The sequence below is a fragment of the Mizuhopecten yessoensis genome, unplaced genomic scaffold (assembly GCF_002113885.1).
Source record: "Mizuhopecten yessoensis strain PY_sf001 unplaced genomic scaffold, ASM211388v2 scaffold1379, whole genome shotgun sequence".
In the NCBI taxonomy this organism is placed as follows: Eukaryota; Metazoa; Mollusca; class Bivalvia; order Pectinida; family Pectinidae; genus Mizuhopecten; species Mizuhopecten yessoensis.
This window is the reverse complement of record NW_018404017.1, coordinates 2,032,715-2,047,199: the sequence shown is the minus strand read 5'-3', so window position 1 is coordinate 2,047,199 and position 14,485 is coordinate 2,032,715. Positions and strand designations below refer to the sequence as shown.

The window sequence follows — 14,485 nt, the reverse complement described above, 5'->3', positions numbered from 1 at the left end:
TATATAACGTATAAAACATGTTATATATAACGAATAAAACATGTTATATATAACGTATAAAACATGTTATATATAACGAATAAAACATGTTATATATAACGTATAAAACATGTTATATATAACGAATAAAACATGTTATATATAACGTATAAAACATGTTATATATAACGTATAAAACATGTTATATATAACGTATAAAACGTAATACACGGGTAAGATACAGGTACATGTAATAGTCAGGTAATACACAGGTAAGATACAGGTAATACACGGGTAAGATACAGGTACATGTAATATTCAGGTAATACACAGGTAAGATACAGGTAATACACGGGTAAGATACAGTTACATGTAATATACAGGTAATACACAGGTAAGATTCGGGTAATAAACAGGTAAAATAAGGTAATAAACAGGTAAATTCAGGTAAGATACAGGTTATGCACAGATATGATACAGGTTATACACAGGTAAGATACAGGTTAGATAAAGGTTATACACAGGTAAGATTCGGGTACTATACAGGTAAGACAAGATAATAGACAAATGTTACATTTAAGTGAACCTAATGAAAGACATTCGATATCTTCAAAACTATCTTGAACATTATATTCAAAGGAATACAGGATTATACTCAACATTTGTTGACAGAAAGCGAGAAGGACAATAACATGTGTTCGTAGTATGTCTGATAGAGAGATAGACCTGTAGTCCGCTGGAGAGATGGATAAAACACCAGATAGGGAGATTGTAGAATCGTACAAACTGACAAAGAAGCTAAACAGATCAGAAACACACCGCTATTTATAGAAGGCGGTGAGTGTTTCACTGCTGGTGCCGACAAGATGGCTTGTTTTTGCCACGTGTATCAAATGTTTGTGATAAAGTAATTAAGTGGAAGTAGAAAACTGTGAAAAAGGCAGGTGTGACGTACGTACATTAACCTACGGCTACAAAGTGTGATAAACTTGTGTTGTGTGAATTGACGGATTGTCTCGGTGTGAAACTGTGGTATGTTTCTGGATTGTTTAGGTTTTGTATGAAAACATGAAATGTCTCAATGTTTTATTTTGTTTAGCTAGAGAATGTATCTGTGTGCGAAAATAAGCCCTGTAAGTGGATTGTCTCTATATTACGGACTCTCTCTCGAGATTGTGTGAAGCTCAGGAATGCTTTCTATGGATTGTCTGGGTGCTGTGACAGAAACGGAGTGTCTGGGTGTATAGTGAAAGGTTCGGAATATCCCGGGAATATCACAGGGGAAATCATTTCAGCCCACTCTCTTACTGTCATAAATCGTTTCAGAATAGCTTCAGAATAAATTTGCTGAAACTCATAACAACTGAATATATCAATCAATACATCTAAAGTCGGTATGACGTCATTCATCTAACTTTATCCAATCTTAATGAAGGACTTCGGCTATAACATTTCTGTAAAAATCTAGCGTAAATTTGTATGATGATTACTTTTTATATTGTATTTATACAATATAAAACGTTTCTAGCACATCATTAACACAAAATAAACACGAAATCAAAATCTCAAAAAAATGACTCGCATTAATAGTCTCCAGGAATTTCAGCTTTCTTGGTAATGCATTTGCGTTTCCAATAATAGCCGTTTTTGCAGTGATGTCAATACCAATACCAGCTAATGCAGACAAGCATGACAGCTATACTGTATCAACACTGTACAGAATCAATCCTGGCTATATCAGTTCTGGCGAAATATGCTTGTGTACATTCAATACTGAACAGTGTTGTTTAAAAAAATGAAAAGACTATCGATTTTATAGCTGCCTTTTTGGGAAGCCGTCGCTATATGCCCTGGTGGCATGTTGTAGATGCTCGAGCGGTGTACATCCACCTACATGTATGTGAGTGTGTGCCAGAGAAACGCCAACAAAGACTGGCTGCATGCATGCTCGCAGTCAATTTCGATTTTTCAAAGAAACCTTGTCAACCCTTCCCATTGTTGCGTAACACACAGCTTTCAATGAAACATTTATTTTCTAGACCGGTGTTCACTAGGAAATCTAAAATGTGATCCCTTTTGTTGAAATTCGTAGAACACATTTCGATGGTTGTGGTCCTTACGGAATTGAACATTCAGGCGGTGATCGATAGCGATAACAACCGTTACAACTCTTCAATCTTGTTATCACAAAACACAAAAACATTTTTAAAGATATTTTTTTTTTTGGTTCTAACATTATTATTATTTGCCGATTCCATTGAGTGTCATGCTACGAGTTTCGATTTCGGTTAACGACGTTTTATATAGTTGTGCTAAAAGCTATTTCACAATTAAACTTGTAAAAATGGTAGTAATGACTGCAGACTGTTTTTACAGCAAAACAACACACGGAGCAGACGTAACCGCAGTACATGTATCCAGGAGTTTGATATTGCTGGGGCTTCGATGTCTTACTCAGTTTATTGTTTTACTTATAGGCTATATGACGTTTTATATAACATATACATGTATAAAAGATATCCTTTTTTTTTATTCGTCGATATATGTATTTTACGCATATCCATGTTAAACATTGGTACATAGGAGTTCCCATGTAATTTTGCAATCTCTTTATTATGAAATAAAAATTACCGAACATATGATATGTGCTACAGACCACGTGATTTATAGATTGTACTCAGTGTGTCCATAAGTACATGCACAATTGTAATATACATATATCTCTACACGCATGCGTAATAGGGTACTTACTTTGTTAAGGGCTGGCACGTTTGGATTTTGTCCTTTTTGTCGGAGTACATGTTAAGGTCAATGCATTTCTCGCATTTCCCTGTGAAGTAGAATCAACAAAAGACAGGGTCAACATTGATCTGGTATCAAAAGATCACTTATCCTGGCTGATACGTTTAACCGTGTATGTGAATTTGAATTGCTAGAACCTTCTGCTGAAGTTATATGTAGGGCAAACTTGTATTTTTGTATCGGCAAAAAAACTTTAGAAAGCCGAGATCTTACATGTTTTAATATAACCTTGACTAGGATATCGAATTTATATCCACGACTTACACTGTTCGCTTATAAAAAGGTAAGATAAGTTCCGAACGTCCCTAATATTGGCGTCCTTATATACGCTAGATGTGGACACTGCTGGTTAATATTCACCTGTGAGTATTCTAAGCTACATGTTTTACCATCAGAAATGTTGCATATGAACAAAAGCCATCTGATACAATGCCATTAAAATCACTTCAATAACTGTCATTTACTAGATTTTTGGCTTATTTCAAATAAATTTAACAAATATTCAAAAACAAATATGTTTAATTACATTCAATATGTATAATAAAATCATGTTATTTACCATAATCGCCTTGTCCATATCCTTTATCGCAGACTTTATTTGGTACGCATGCGCGTTGGTCTATGTTTTCAAAGTGATAGCCAGGTCTACACTTGCAGTCCGCGTCCCTGATGGTACTGCCGTAATCCTTGTAGGTCATGTTTGGGCGGGAATTACAAACCTTCCTGCATCAGACGATAATAAAGTCAAATTATAACACGGAACGATAACTCTTGAACATCTACAGATCAGTCAATCATAATGAAACATCCAAGCTTCCCACCTTACATCGTTTAAAATGTATATGAACCGAAATAGTTTTACCATGACCTTAACAGACCCTGAATTACAATTAATCAAAAGTTTACATCGTAGAAATCTGTATTTTACAGCATCTGTCCTGTATAAACGCTGTGCTGCACATATCTCTGTTTTACAAAACTTCTTTTAATAAAACCAAAAATTACATTTCATTTGTCTAGTCGTCCCGGATTAAACCCAATAACAGTATCATTTTACCTGAGACGGCATTTATCCCCCCATACATTTCTGTCCGGCTGGAAGGTGGCGTCCGAGCATTGTTTACATTTAAATGACCCCGCCTCCTCCGGGCACGGCGCCATCTCGTGTCCTGTAAAACATAAGATAAATTTGGTAAATTATTCAAATGTTTTGATTTCGAAACATATAGGTATACTCTTTAGTTCTGTTTTGTTTTAGATCACATGTTATCTTGAGTTTGTTTCTATTTTTAGCAAACGCTATCGCGTGAGGTGAAGAGATAAACGTGTATTTCCAGTAAAATTGACTAACACACAAGCCAAAAAAAGACCAGATTATCCAATACCTTCCCAGTCAATCACTTGCATGATCACCGGAAGTGGAAGGCGCGTGCTAGCGGTTGCAATTGATTTTGATCACGTTTCCATCCTTGCCACAATACATATATCCATGCCAGTGGGTATTTTTTTCTTCAAATGAATGGCAAGACACATTATCGATAATAAAAGTTTTTTTGCATTGATAAGGTGAAAGTGAAACGTTCAATGTCTGTTCTTCTCACTCAAAGGTAGCTCCCATCCTTACCCTTGTGGTATCTATCTGTATTTACTTGAAAAACAATGTATCTTTTGCTATGACTTGTTTGATCTTTAAACAATATTTAAAACAATTTATTTTGAAAATTGTGCTCTGTTTGCGTCAATAAAACCTTACTTTACTATATATCGACCATATCCCTCAAGTACACTGGAGTGGAGATACACCAGTGTTTGTGTTTACACTGTGTATTACTAAAGAATAAGAGTTCACAGTTAGATAATTGTATTTTCACTAAAAGTTCCTCTATAAGCATTGCCAAAAGAACCTACGTTTATAGAGTTATGAATAAAAATATACCATACGTTGTTTGGTTATGATACTGTGTTAATCTGGTTAATTTGACCTTTTATGCCAAGCTAAACAGCCGAGTACAGATCGGAAGTGAGGTATGACGGGTAAAAACTACAGATCTGCAGTGATGTATGACGGTCGGGTAACAACTACAGACCGGAAGTGATGTATGACGGTCGGGTAACAAATACAGACCGGAAGTGATGTATGACGGTAGAGTAACAACTAAAGACTGGCAGTGATGTATGACGGTGGGGTAACAACTACGGACCGGAAGTGATGTATGACGGTCGGATAACAACTACAGACCGGCAGTGATGCATGACAGTCGAGTATCAATACACTCTACATTTGTTTCTGATTGTTACAAAGCACTTCTATCAAATTCCTTTGATCTGGGGCTCCCAAGAGGGATATTTTATATCATGAATAAATCACCATTACGCGTAAGATCAATCTCTGGTAGCGATATATCATTTGTCTTCCAGCTCTCGGGCTGCAGTATTGATCTCCAGATTTTTCTCCGTCGAGAAGGTCTGATCTCCAGGGATTTCTCAGCTAACCGACCAGTTGTATGCGTTTAAAAAAACCAGTCTCTAATTTTAGACAGAAAGTTGATTTATTTTGGTAACTTCCAAATGAAGGTAAATTGTCACAAACAAAGTTTTACGCCATTTTATCCAAGATAAAAATTCCACAATTGCAATGCTTAATACATTTCAAAGCATATAGACCTTATTATCGTATAAAATTTTGACATAAAAATACAGAAGGGAAAAGTTATTTACCCGATTAGATCCCAACAAAAGGGAAATTCAGATTAACCATGTGACATTATATATCGTGTTACTAGGTAACGCCATAGTCCTGGGAAATGTCCCCGGGCACCTGTCTAGTGTGTTTTGTAATGCAATCTACGGGTCATATACGTATTGTCTTACGTGTAGTTATGTACGAGTACAACTGGCCCACAAAGCAAGCAGCAGGACTGGGATTGGTTAATTGTGACGTCATCATAGGGACACGTGACTTATACTTTACATAGAAAGAGGTCATGTGTCAGAATAATTACAGGAACATATATTTTTTCCAAAAAGTATTACTAAACAGAAGGTAGTAAAACCTTGCTTAAAATGACTCTACTTAGGTGTCGAGATGGTCCCTCGACAACTCGGCCATGTTGAGAGACATATAGTAGGCATGTGACTTTGTTGATGTCATTGAAGACGATTTTGAAGTCAGCTACTGCTCCGATTCATTCGTGGTGTACAGATCGACATCAGCAATAAATCTCTTCATTTCCAGTTTAATGACGACTTAATTTTGTAATAAAACATCGTCAGTCACACACATTATTACATACAGATATATTACTCTAATGAAACAGAGCCGCGGTATAATACATTGTGAGAGGGATCCGGTTTTAATGAGAAAACTAAGCAATATCCAATAATTCTTCAGAAATTAATTCTATATACAGTATCTCAGTAGTCCTTGTTGTGATGAGACTTAATGCTTCTAATAAGTTGATAGTCGTGCAGCCATAATCTATACTGGCCCTTCTAATCCAATTATTACTCCGCGCAGATAAGAAAATCGAATAGAACTGATGCGCGTGCCCTCTGAGTAGCTGATGGCTGCCATGCTCGAGTCCTTCGATTCATCAATTGCGGTTTGGAGAGGACAGATACACGGCTCAACAGTATTCGAGAATATAATTGGGCCTCGTCAGACCAATAGCCATTGGTCTTATTATTTCGAATTGTATGAATTCCCAAGCTGGTCTAGAATCCTGACGGAACACAGGCATCAACGACGCGAAATGGACGCGAGACATGCATACAAATGTCCGACAAGTACACTTGTCTTACCACTAACGGGGCAGTGGGTTGTACAGTGGCACTATAACAACGTCAAGACGTACACGGGATACATACTGATCTTCTACCAATGATGGTTCTTTTAGTTTTCAGTTTGAAATAATCTGAAGCCACGCCATCCTGACCACCGCCGTGATTATATAGTATACTACATTATACTATATGGAAACATTGCGTCATACAGATAATGGCATAGGTTCTTGTAGCCTGGTTATCTTAAATATGCTTAGATGTCAAAATGTTGTTTTGTTCATTATGTATTTAGAATATAGCTATACTCCATAAGAGATGGCTGTCAGATCAATAGTAAATCACGAATACAAATAAAGTAGTTCAAAACCAAGTACTACTATTTTTACCATCCTCAGGTTTTACAAACTATTGGAATCCCCACCAACGTTTAATATTCCCTAGTTAAAATCTAATGAAAGTAGTTATAGTCCACGGGAAACCTTCCTTTAACGGTTGAGTGTGTATTGCATGCTACAAGTAAATCAATTTGGACTTCGTCAGCAGAAATATTTTATTAGAAACAGGGTTTGACAGCACTAGAATCAAATTAAATTACAATAAAGAGGAAAATTAAATCCGCGGAAAATCTGTCCTGATAAAGAAGAAATAGTAATAAATATTATACAGTTGTTTCATGCCTTATCAGTCAACAGTCAAAACTATTTTCCCGAGGAGTTGGGACCCTCCAGATGAACTGTTTCCCGAGGCCGCAGGCCGAGGGAAACAGTTCATTTGGTGGGTCCCAACTCCGAGGGAAAATGGTTTTGACTGTTGACTGATAAGGCATGAAACAACTGTTTTGTTACTTGACCAATGAAAAACCAAAAAGTTCTATGTCGAATGTGATGTTTAGATCTACCGACAGACAACCGTCAACAATCCAGTACCAAAAACGCTTGGTCATCGGGGTGCTTGTAATTATAGGTGCGTTCGATTACCTAACATGTGACCAGTCAACAGTTGCACGTGACCAGTCAACAGTTTCACGTGACCAGTCAACAGTTTTACGGTGACCAGTCAACAGTTTTACGGTAGCACACATAAGCTATAGTTCGTTTGGTGAATTGTCTGGGAAACAGTCGAAATTGATTAATATGCATTTATATAGCGAGTCAGGTAACAATTCATATTAATATACGCCTCCAATCCCATCCTCGATATCCAGGGGTTACGCTCACTAACGCTCTACGAACCCCTGGAATATGTCATAGTAAAAATTGAAGGCACGCGGCAAGCTATTTGATTGGTGTCAGGTAAAACAAAAATGACCAATCACAAGGCTGATACATGTCCTTTGAAGATTACAAAGGAGCAACGCCCGACTTCAAAGCTAGTCATTATTTTACCGTTACGCGACCGCGAGATTCTTTTGATGTACATCAAAGGACTAAAATAGTCTTCTCGTCTCATTCAATTTTGCTATGACATATTCCAGGGGTGTAGAGAGCGGAAGTGAGCGTAACCCCTGGATATCGAGGATGCTCCAACCCCGGAGACACACATATTCTTGATTTTGATACTTCAAGTCAATGTATATATTGACCAATCCCAACATATCAAATAGAATGAAAAAGCGCTGGGAAATGAATTTTACAAGTGCGTGTTTTATGATTCAAGCTTTACAGTTGTGCCTGATGATATCAGGATCACTTTGAAGACAACAAAACCAGTGCTTATTTGCTAAAAACACGTTTCTATCTTTCAAAGAAAACAAATACCTTTTCCCAAACTTTGCTGCCAAAATTAAGCCAAGTATATTTTTGCACTGCTTAAATACAATAGATGTGGAATACTGAGTGTTTTACAAGATTTACATGGCAAAGTGCCTATCCGTCTGCTTTGTTTTATACCATTGCGAAGTTAGAGTTGTTTGGAATGTATGGATATATTTCTTTTCTTCTAAACAAAGAATGACCTAAAACACAAATTACATGTGTACATTTCTAAATGTCTTTGTCATATTTGTTAAACAACACCGATTTTTCGTCTTGTTTTGTTGATGACGTGTAGTGTTATGCTCGATGTTATCACTGATCTAGGGGCTCCGAAGCTATATACTGATGTCTTCCACAACTCGCATTGTACGACGCCTGCTAGGCTTTGTATCTCATATCGCCCTGTAAACTCAGTCTGACACCGTTTTCTTAAAAAAATCTTTCTTTGTTTACATTTGCACCAATGTTCTCCCTGTCGTTTCACCAAAGCAGCACTGGTTGTGTGGAGCCCCTGGTTTGTAATGTGTCCTTTGAAACTATTTTGCACAGCTCCCGCATTGTATTTGCCATCTCTGATCCCCTTTGTGGAGCGTTTGTGTTGCGATTCGTTTCTTGGGCCTCCTATGTGGAGCTCCTGTACTTACAGTTACCCTTTTGAGCCCCTGTGCGGAACCCCTGTATTGTAATTTGCCCCTCTGACCCCTGTAAGGAGCCTCTGCATTATGATTGCCCCCAAGGGATCTACGTGAAGATAAGACCGGATGACACTGAGACTCCTGTGTATTTCCTGTTTCTGTTTGCTGAGTGGCTGGATGTAACAAAGCCAAGTCCGTATTGATTTTGTGTATTTGTTACTGGTCAACAACATCCGACACTGAGCCCCATTGCCGGAGATTCCGAGCGACAATTACTCTCCAACACTTGCCGTTTCTCACGCCTGCAGACCAGTATTTAAAAAAAATCCAATTTGTCAACGATACAGGTGATTCAAAGCTTGAGATGCTTCATAGCATAATGTTTCAAAAATATTGTCGTTGCTTAATTGGTAATCTTTTTACTCCACTGAACCGTCGTAATATGTGCATTGCTGCTGACGGTATGCACTCAATAAACACCATAATGCAAAGAAGCAATGAATAAGATCAGGACATGTTCGGGAACATCATTTCTTAACAGCTGTATTATGCATGGCTTGATTGCTCTGGTTTTATTTAATAAACAGCTAAGACCTTTTAAGGACGTGCCTCCATACGTATTATGAATGCATGCATGTGCGTATGTCGCATGTTGCCATCACCCTGAACACTGAACGTTAAACAGGGCTTAACAACAACTACTATTAATAAGGACTGTATGTCCCGGTCTGGGGAAAGAGCCCACTGTCTTCCTCACCTGGGCGAACGTTCAACATTAAGCTAAAAGTGTAATGTTCAGTGTAGTTTTTGTGGATTATTGTGTCTATTACCAAGTTTTAACGGCGCAATCAATCATTGGTTTTCGCATTACGTTCATCTTTCACAGAAAACATTCAGGAGGCTGGACTACCAGTTCCTAACATGAAGATGTTCATACTAGATATATGAGTGTCTTACCGGGTTCTTTAAAAAGAAGTCTTCACATTGTCTATAGGAAATAAAGAAACCCCGACAATTTCAAAAATCTCAATTCTTTATTTATTTACGACTTCAAGTCAAAACACCCGACCAATTCGTCTTCATTTAAACATCCTAGAAAGCAAGTAAACATTAACGGTATGACGTCATCACCGATAAGCGCCGCACGGGACCCCGGTAGGAAGTAATCCCATTCAGAAGTAGTTTTTTATCCCCTGACCTAGCCATTACTACCTTAGTATAAAGTACAGGTTCCTCGGTCTATAATCATTAGTTTCCAATTAGATTCCACTGTGTCTGTAGGAGCTGAGAGGAGATATGTCTACCCTCTCCCCTCCCCAGCACCATCAGCCGTATGTAAGGACATGGAATTGTGGATCGATAAGTGCCTCACATGTCCTACTGTGTGCTCGTAGATTTCGGTTTATACTGCTGCATTGGTGCTCCCAAGACAGCAAGACGATAGCTATTTTTTTTTTAAACTCTGTTAATCTCAAAGTAAGTCGGGCCTTTCATTTCTATTTCAACGGATCGCGTTTGACAGTTTCCTCTTCAAACAGAGAGAAATTCTTTATCTGAACTTTTAACTATTTTTTTTCTTTTCAGTAAAAGTCGAATCCATTAATGATGATATCGTTTGTAACTTTGAATTATATTAAAACGATAGACATTTTGTATGATTTTTTTTTTTTTATCCGATTTGATGTAAAGCTGACATGACATTGCTTAGTCGGGACTAATGGTCCTCTGATCCGTACGGAATTTTGTAGTCGGTATCTAATTGTCCGGTAGTTCCCAAGGAAACATTGCCAGGCCCTGCGTGATCTTTTGATTGTATTTCAGAAGAACCTCGCCACCCTAGTGCCGTCTTTGGAAATGCTGTAAAAGATTATCGACATTTCCCGAACATTTATCAAGTTTGACCAAATAATGAAACCGCCGCATATCCATTTCCGCCCAATCAAACTCGCAATGAATGCTGGGACTTAACAATATATAACGTGCCGACCGGGTAATCATCAAACCGGAAATTGGTATGTCCATCTAAGCGAAGACTCGCGAGAGTCGACAGAACACGGTATTTAGAGTCAGATGAGCGTTTGTATGCTTTACGATGCAGTTCTAGAGATATTTAACAAGTAATGCGGAGACAATGTTTCAGTTCTTATTGAAAGATATCTATCGGTATTATGGTGAATTGATGAAAAGGATCTTCTGACGGTATTATTCTTACACTTGCAGTTTCAATAAAAGTAAAGATTTCCCTCCATTCTGTTCAGTATTCACATTTAGTGATAAGGAGAGCATCACACCGACCAAAAATCTAAAGCACACATATTGGAGAACTTCTTTTCAAAACCAGTTTCACTTTATTTATAATCAGCTCGTTTTTCTACACCCTCATTTTGTTGGGTGTCCCACGTTGTTGCTGTCAGTGAAACCTTACACGCCAGTGTCTGACACCCTGCCCCCACACACCTACGCACAATAAGAACGAGGTTGACACCTCGTGACCCTTCGGGATACAGCGAGGCCCTATTTCAGTTTGTTTGGTACATTCCTATAAAACGATCCTGACTTCTTACCTCCATCTTCGTGGATCCGTGACAAAGGTCATTCTATACGTCCAAGCCTTTTTTTCTCAGTTTTACAAGCTTAGCGAGACAATAGCAAACTTTAGTTTGATACGCATTTTCACCAAATGAAATTGACATTTTAGAGACTGGTATTTTTGGCGACAAACGTATCATAAACCTGGTCCTTTTATCATTCTGCGCAATATTTGACTGCACATTTTGAAAATGGCAACATCAGCTCACCACAATATCAGGGTGTGAAAGCAAACTGATTATTGTTACGATCTGGGCTTGAGCATTGTTCATTATCCGCGAGATAATAAGTATATATTACAAGTGTTTCTGCCTGGCAATTCTGATGTTCCATTGTACGAGTTATATCCCGCCTGAAGATCTATATGTTATCACGTCTAAAATACCACAGATCAAATTATGAGCAAGGCCGCCAGTAATCTCAAATGTTCGTGAATCTGTGAAAGTGTATTTCAAAATATTTAAATAACATCTAGTATTCGGCCACGTGTTATAAACGTCCCATACTCTTGTAATAATCCATGTAAACTAACAGTTTTGGCAATAGCCCATGTCTCAAGTAATTGTTCTGAGTTGCATACAAGCTCCGATGCTCTTCTCCGAGTGATTGTTATTGAGTGTTCATCCCTCCCTCTCCCTCCTGTAAGTATCGCACGTACAGACGTTACATATCACGTGTTTTGTTTTACATCAATGGAAATGTACGTGCATTCCTTACTTTCATCTACATTAAACAAATCCCGACTTGTTACATGGAGCGTGCATCAGTCATGTTGTGATGCAGTACTATCAACTGCGCGAGAGATCAGCACGTGCGTGCAGGGATACATTTGTGTCCGTTTTATTTCTATTTCTATTTGGATAAAATACACATAGAAGTCCGATCTCAGACGTGTTGATAGAAGAGTGGCGTCAACTGTAAATTGTAAACCATGTTATACTCCGGGGATAGGACTGTTGGAATCATCTCTAATATATCGTAACTAATGCAAATAAGATATTTCAAATAAATTAGCGTTCCTACATGTGAAATTGTTTCGAGATATTTTAAAACTATAAAAACGCACCATTGGAGAATTGTAAGACGTCTATAGAACATGCAGATAGACTGACATACTGGGGGACAAATTGGTAGATCATCATAATTAGATTATTGTTTCTGAAAATAAATAAAATGCGCGACAGAAAAATGTTTGTGGTATGTATTCAAGTATGTGTGATGAATAAGCGGGGATTGACGGGTCTGTATCTCGTTCTCCGTCCACGATTATTCCCGTTGTCCGTCCACGATTATCCTCGTTGTCCATCCACGATTATCCTCGTTCTCCATCCAAGATTATTCATCAAACATGCATGAAATGTCCACAGATGTAAGTAGTCAAACAAGATATTCGAGTTGAATATATACACAATATAAAGTCCTTGATGTATGGAACCTTCAGCCTCGTAAAGTATAATTTATGTCGAAGAAACAAAGAATCATGTTTCCCTACAACAAGGGCTAATACATACTTTATCATACCGATAAAACAACAACTAAATATATCGTAAACATGGTCAGGTTAGCGGGCCATTGCTGTCTGCTTCCGTCACTTGGAACTCTTCCATTAACGGAAATATGACAGGAGAAACTCGAGCGCGTGAGAACAACACGATATCTTATTTACCCGTTACGTGATCAATATAGTCCAATTAGAAACGCTATTATATATATATGAGGTATAATAATGTATTTACCAGCCATCCTACCGTCATCCAAACAAGGACTGCACTACCACTTTACCGCAGTAATGATAGTTAATAAGACCGAGATTAAAAGATATTAGTCTATGAATATTATCGAAATTACCTCAAACTAAAAATCCAATTTCATGTGAATGTTAATTACAGAAACAGTATCCGTCCTCGGCTAGTGTGTAGAGCATGACAGTGTTGTCCCGCGTGTAATTAACACAGAGTGAGATTAGATTTAAATGGCCGTATGAATCATGTAGGGTGAAAGTCTGACGGGTTATGTAATGTTGTAGAAACTGTTTACAAAATACATAATACAGAATATATACTACTTATGTATTTACTTGATACACATCTCGTTACCGGTTTTCTAAACATGTAATGTAAGGGGGTTAGTATTACTAAATTCTTAACGGCTTATAAACACAGGAAATATCATTTTGGCTAATAAATGGCCGTAGAGAAAAATGTAAAATGAAAATGTTTTAAACGAACGAAATGGTAATTGACAAACGTGAACCTGAATATTAAAGGAACAGACCAATTATTTTAGATACAGACATTTATGTATAGATTTCTTTTTCTTTTGTTGGCCTCAGGTCAACGCAATTTATTTTTGACATGTAAGGGGTGGAGGATGCGAGTGTAACAGTTGCGTAGTCATATCACACAACTCAGTCGAATACAATCTCAGGTAGACGTGCATTGTTGGAATACCAGCCCTACGCCTACAGCCACCTCGCCTCCGCCTCTACCCAGGTCCCACATTATTTATCCTTTAGATATCGCATTTACTAGACGGATTTGACAGTCGTTTTCTGCTCGAGATAATTTCCATAATAATCACAACCTATGGCCGTTTACACAGTCAGATAATTCTGTCAGTCTTCCCAAAGCCGTGCTCCCATAACTCCTCATCCGCCATGAATAACGCGACGATATGCAGATCCCAGCGTAACGAGGCGACCGTTTGTCACCCATACAGACCTCGCAAAACGAAATTGGGGAATTTGCATGTATCTGTATGTGTAGATTAAAGTGTAAGACCTATTGTGGGAATACGTCCCCACATGTCGTTATCACGGGATCTAATTTATCAGGCTCCATTCGATTCGAGGATAAGAGTGCACTTTTGTCACAAACTCGTGGCACGGTAGACCGAGCAATGTCACCTTTCCATGTATAACTGTATGATAAACAATGCGCAGAA

At 38.0% G+C, this 14,485-nt stretch overlaps 1 protein-coding gene across 8 annotated transcripts in view; it reads right to left on the bottom strand.

Annotated features, from left to right (window-relative positions):
• Positions 1-14,485, bottom strand: part of LOC110460945 — a 223,465-nt gene that overhangs the window by 11,442 nt on the left and 197,538 nt on the right. For all 8 annotated transcript variants that reach the window (XM_021514194.1, XM_021514220.1, XM_021514211.1 and 5 more), the window contains exons 3-5: positions 3,839-3,950; positions 3,341-3,504; positions 2,731-2,809 (exon numbers count right to left, since the gene is read on the bottom strand). In XM_021514194.1, the coding sequence (XP_021369869.1) occupies positions 2,731-2,809; positions 3,341-3,504; positions 3,839-3,950 (355 nt within the window). The remainder of the gene's footprint in view (positions 1-2,730; positions 2,810-3,340; positions 3,505-3,838; positions 3,951-14,485) is intronic.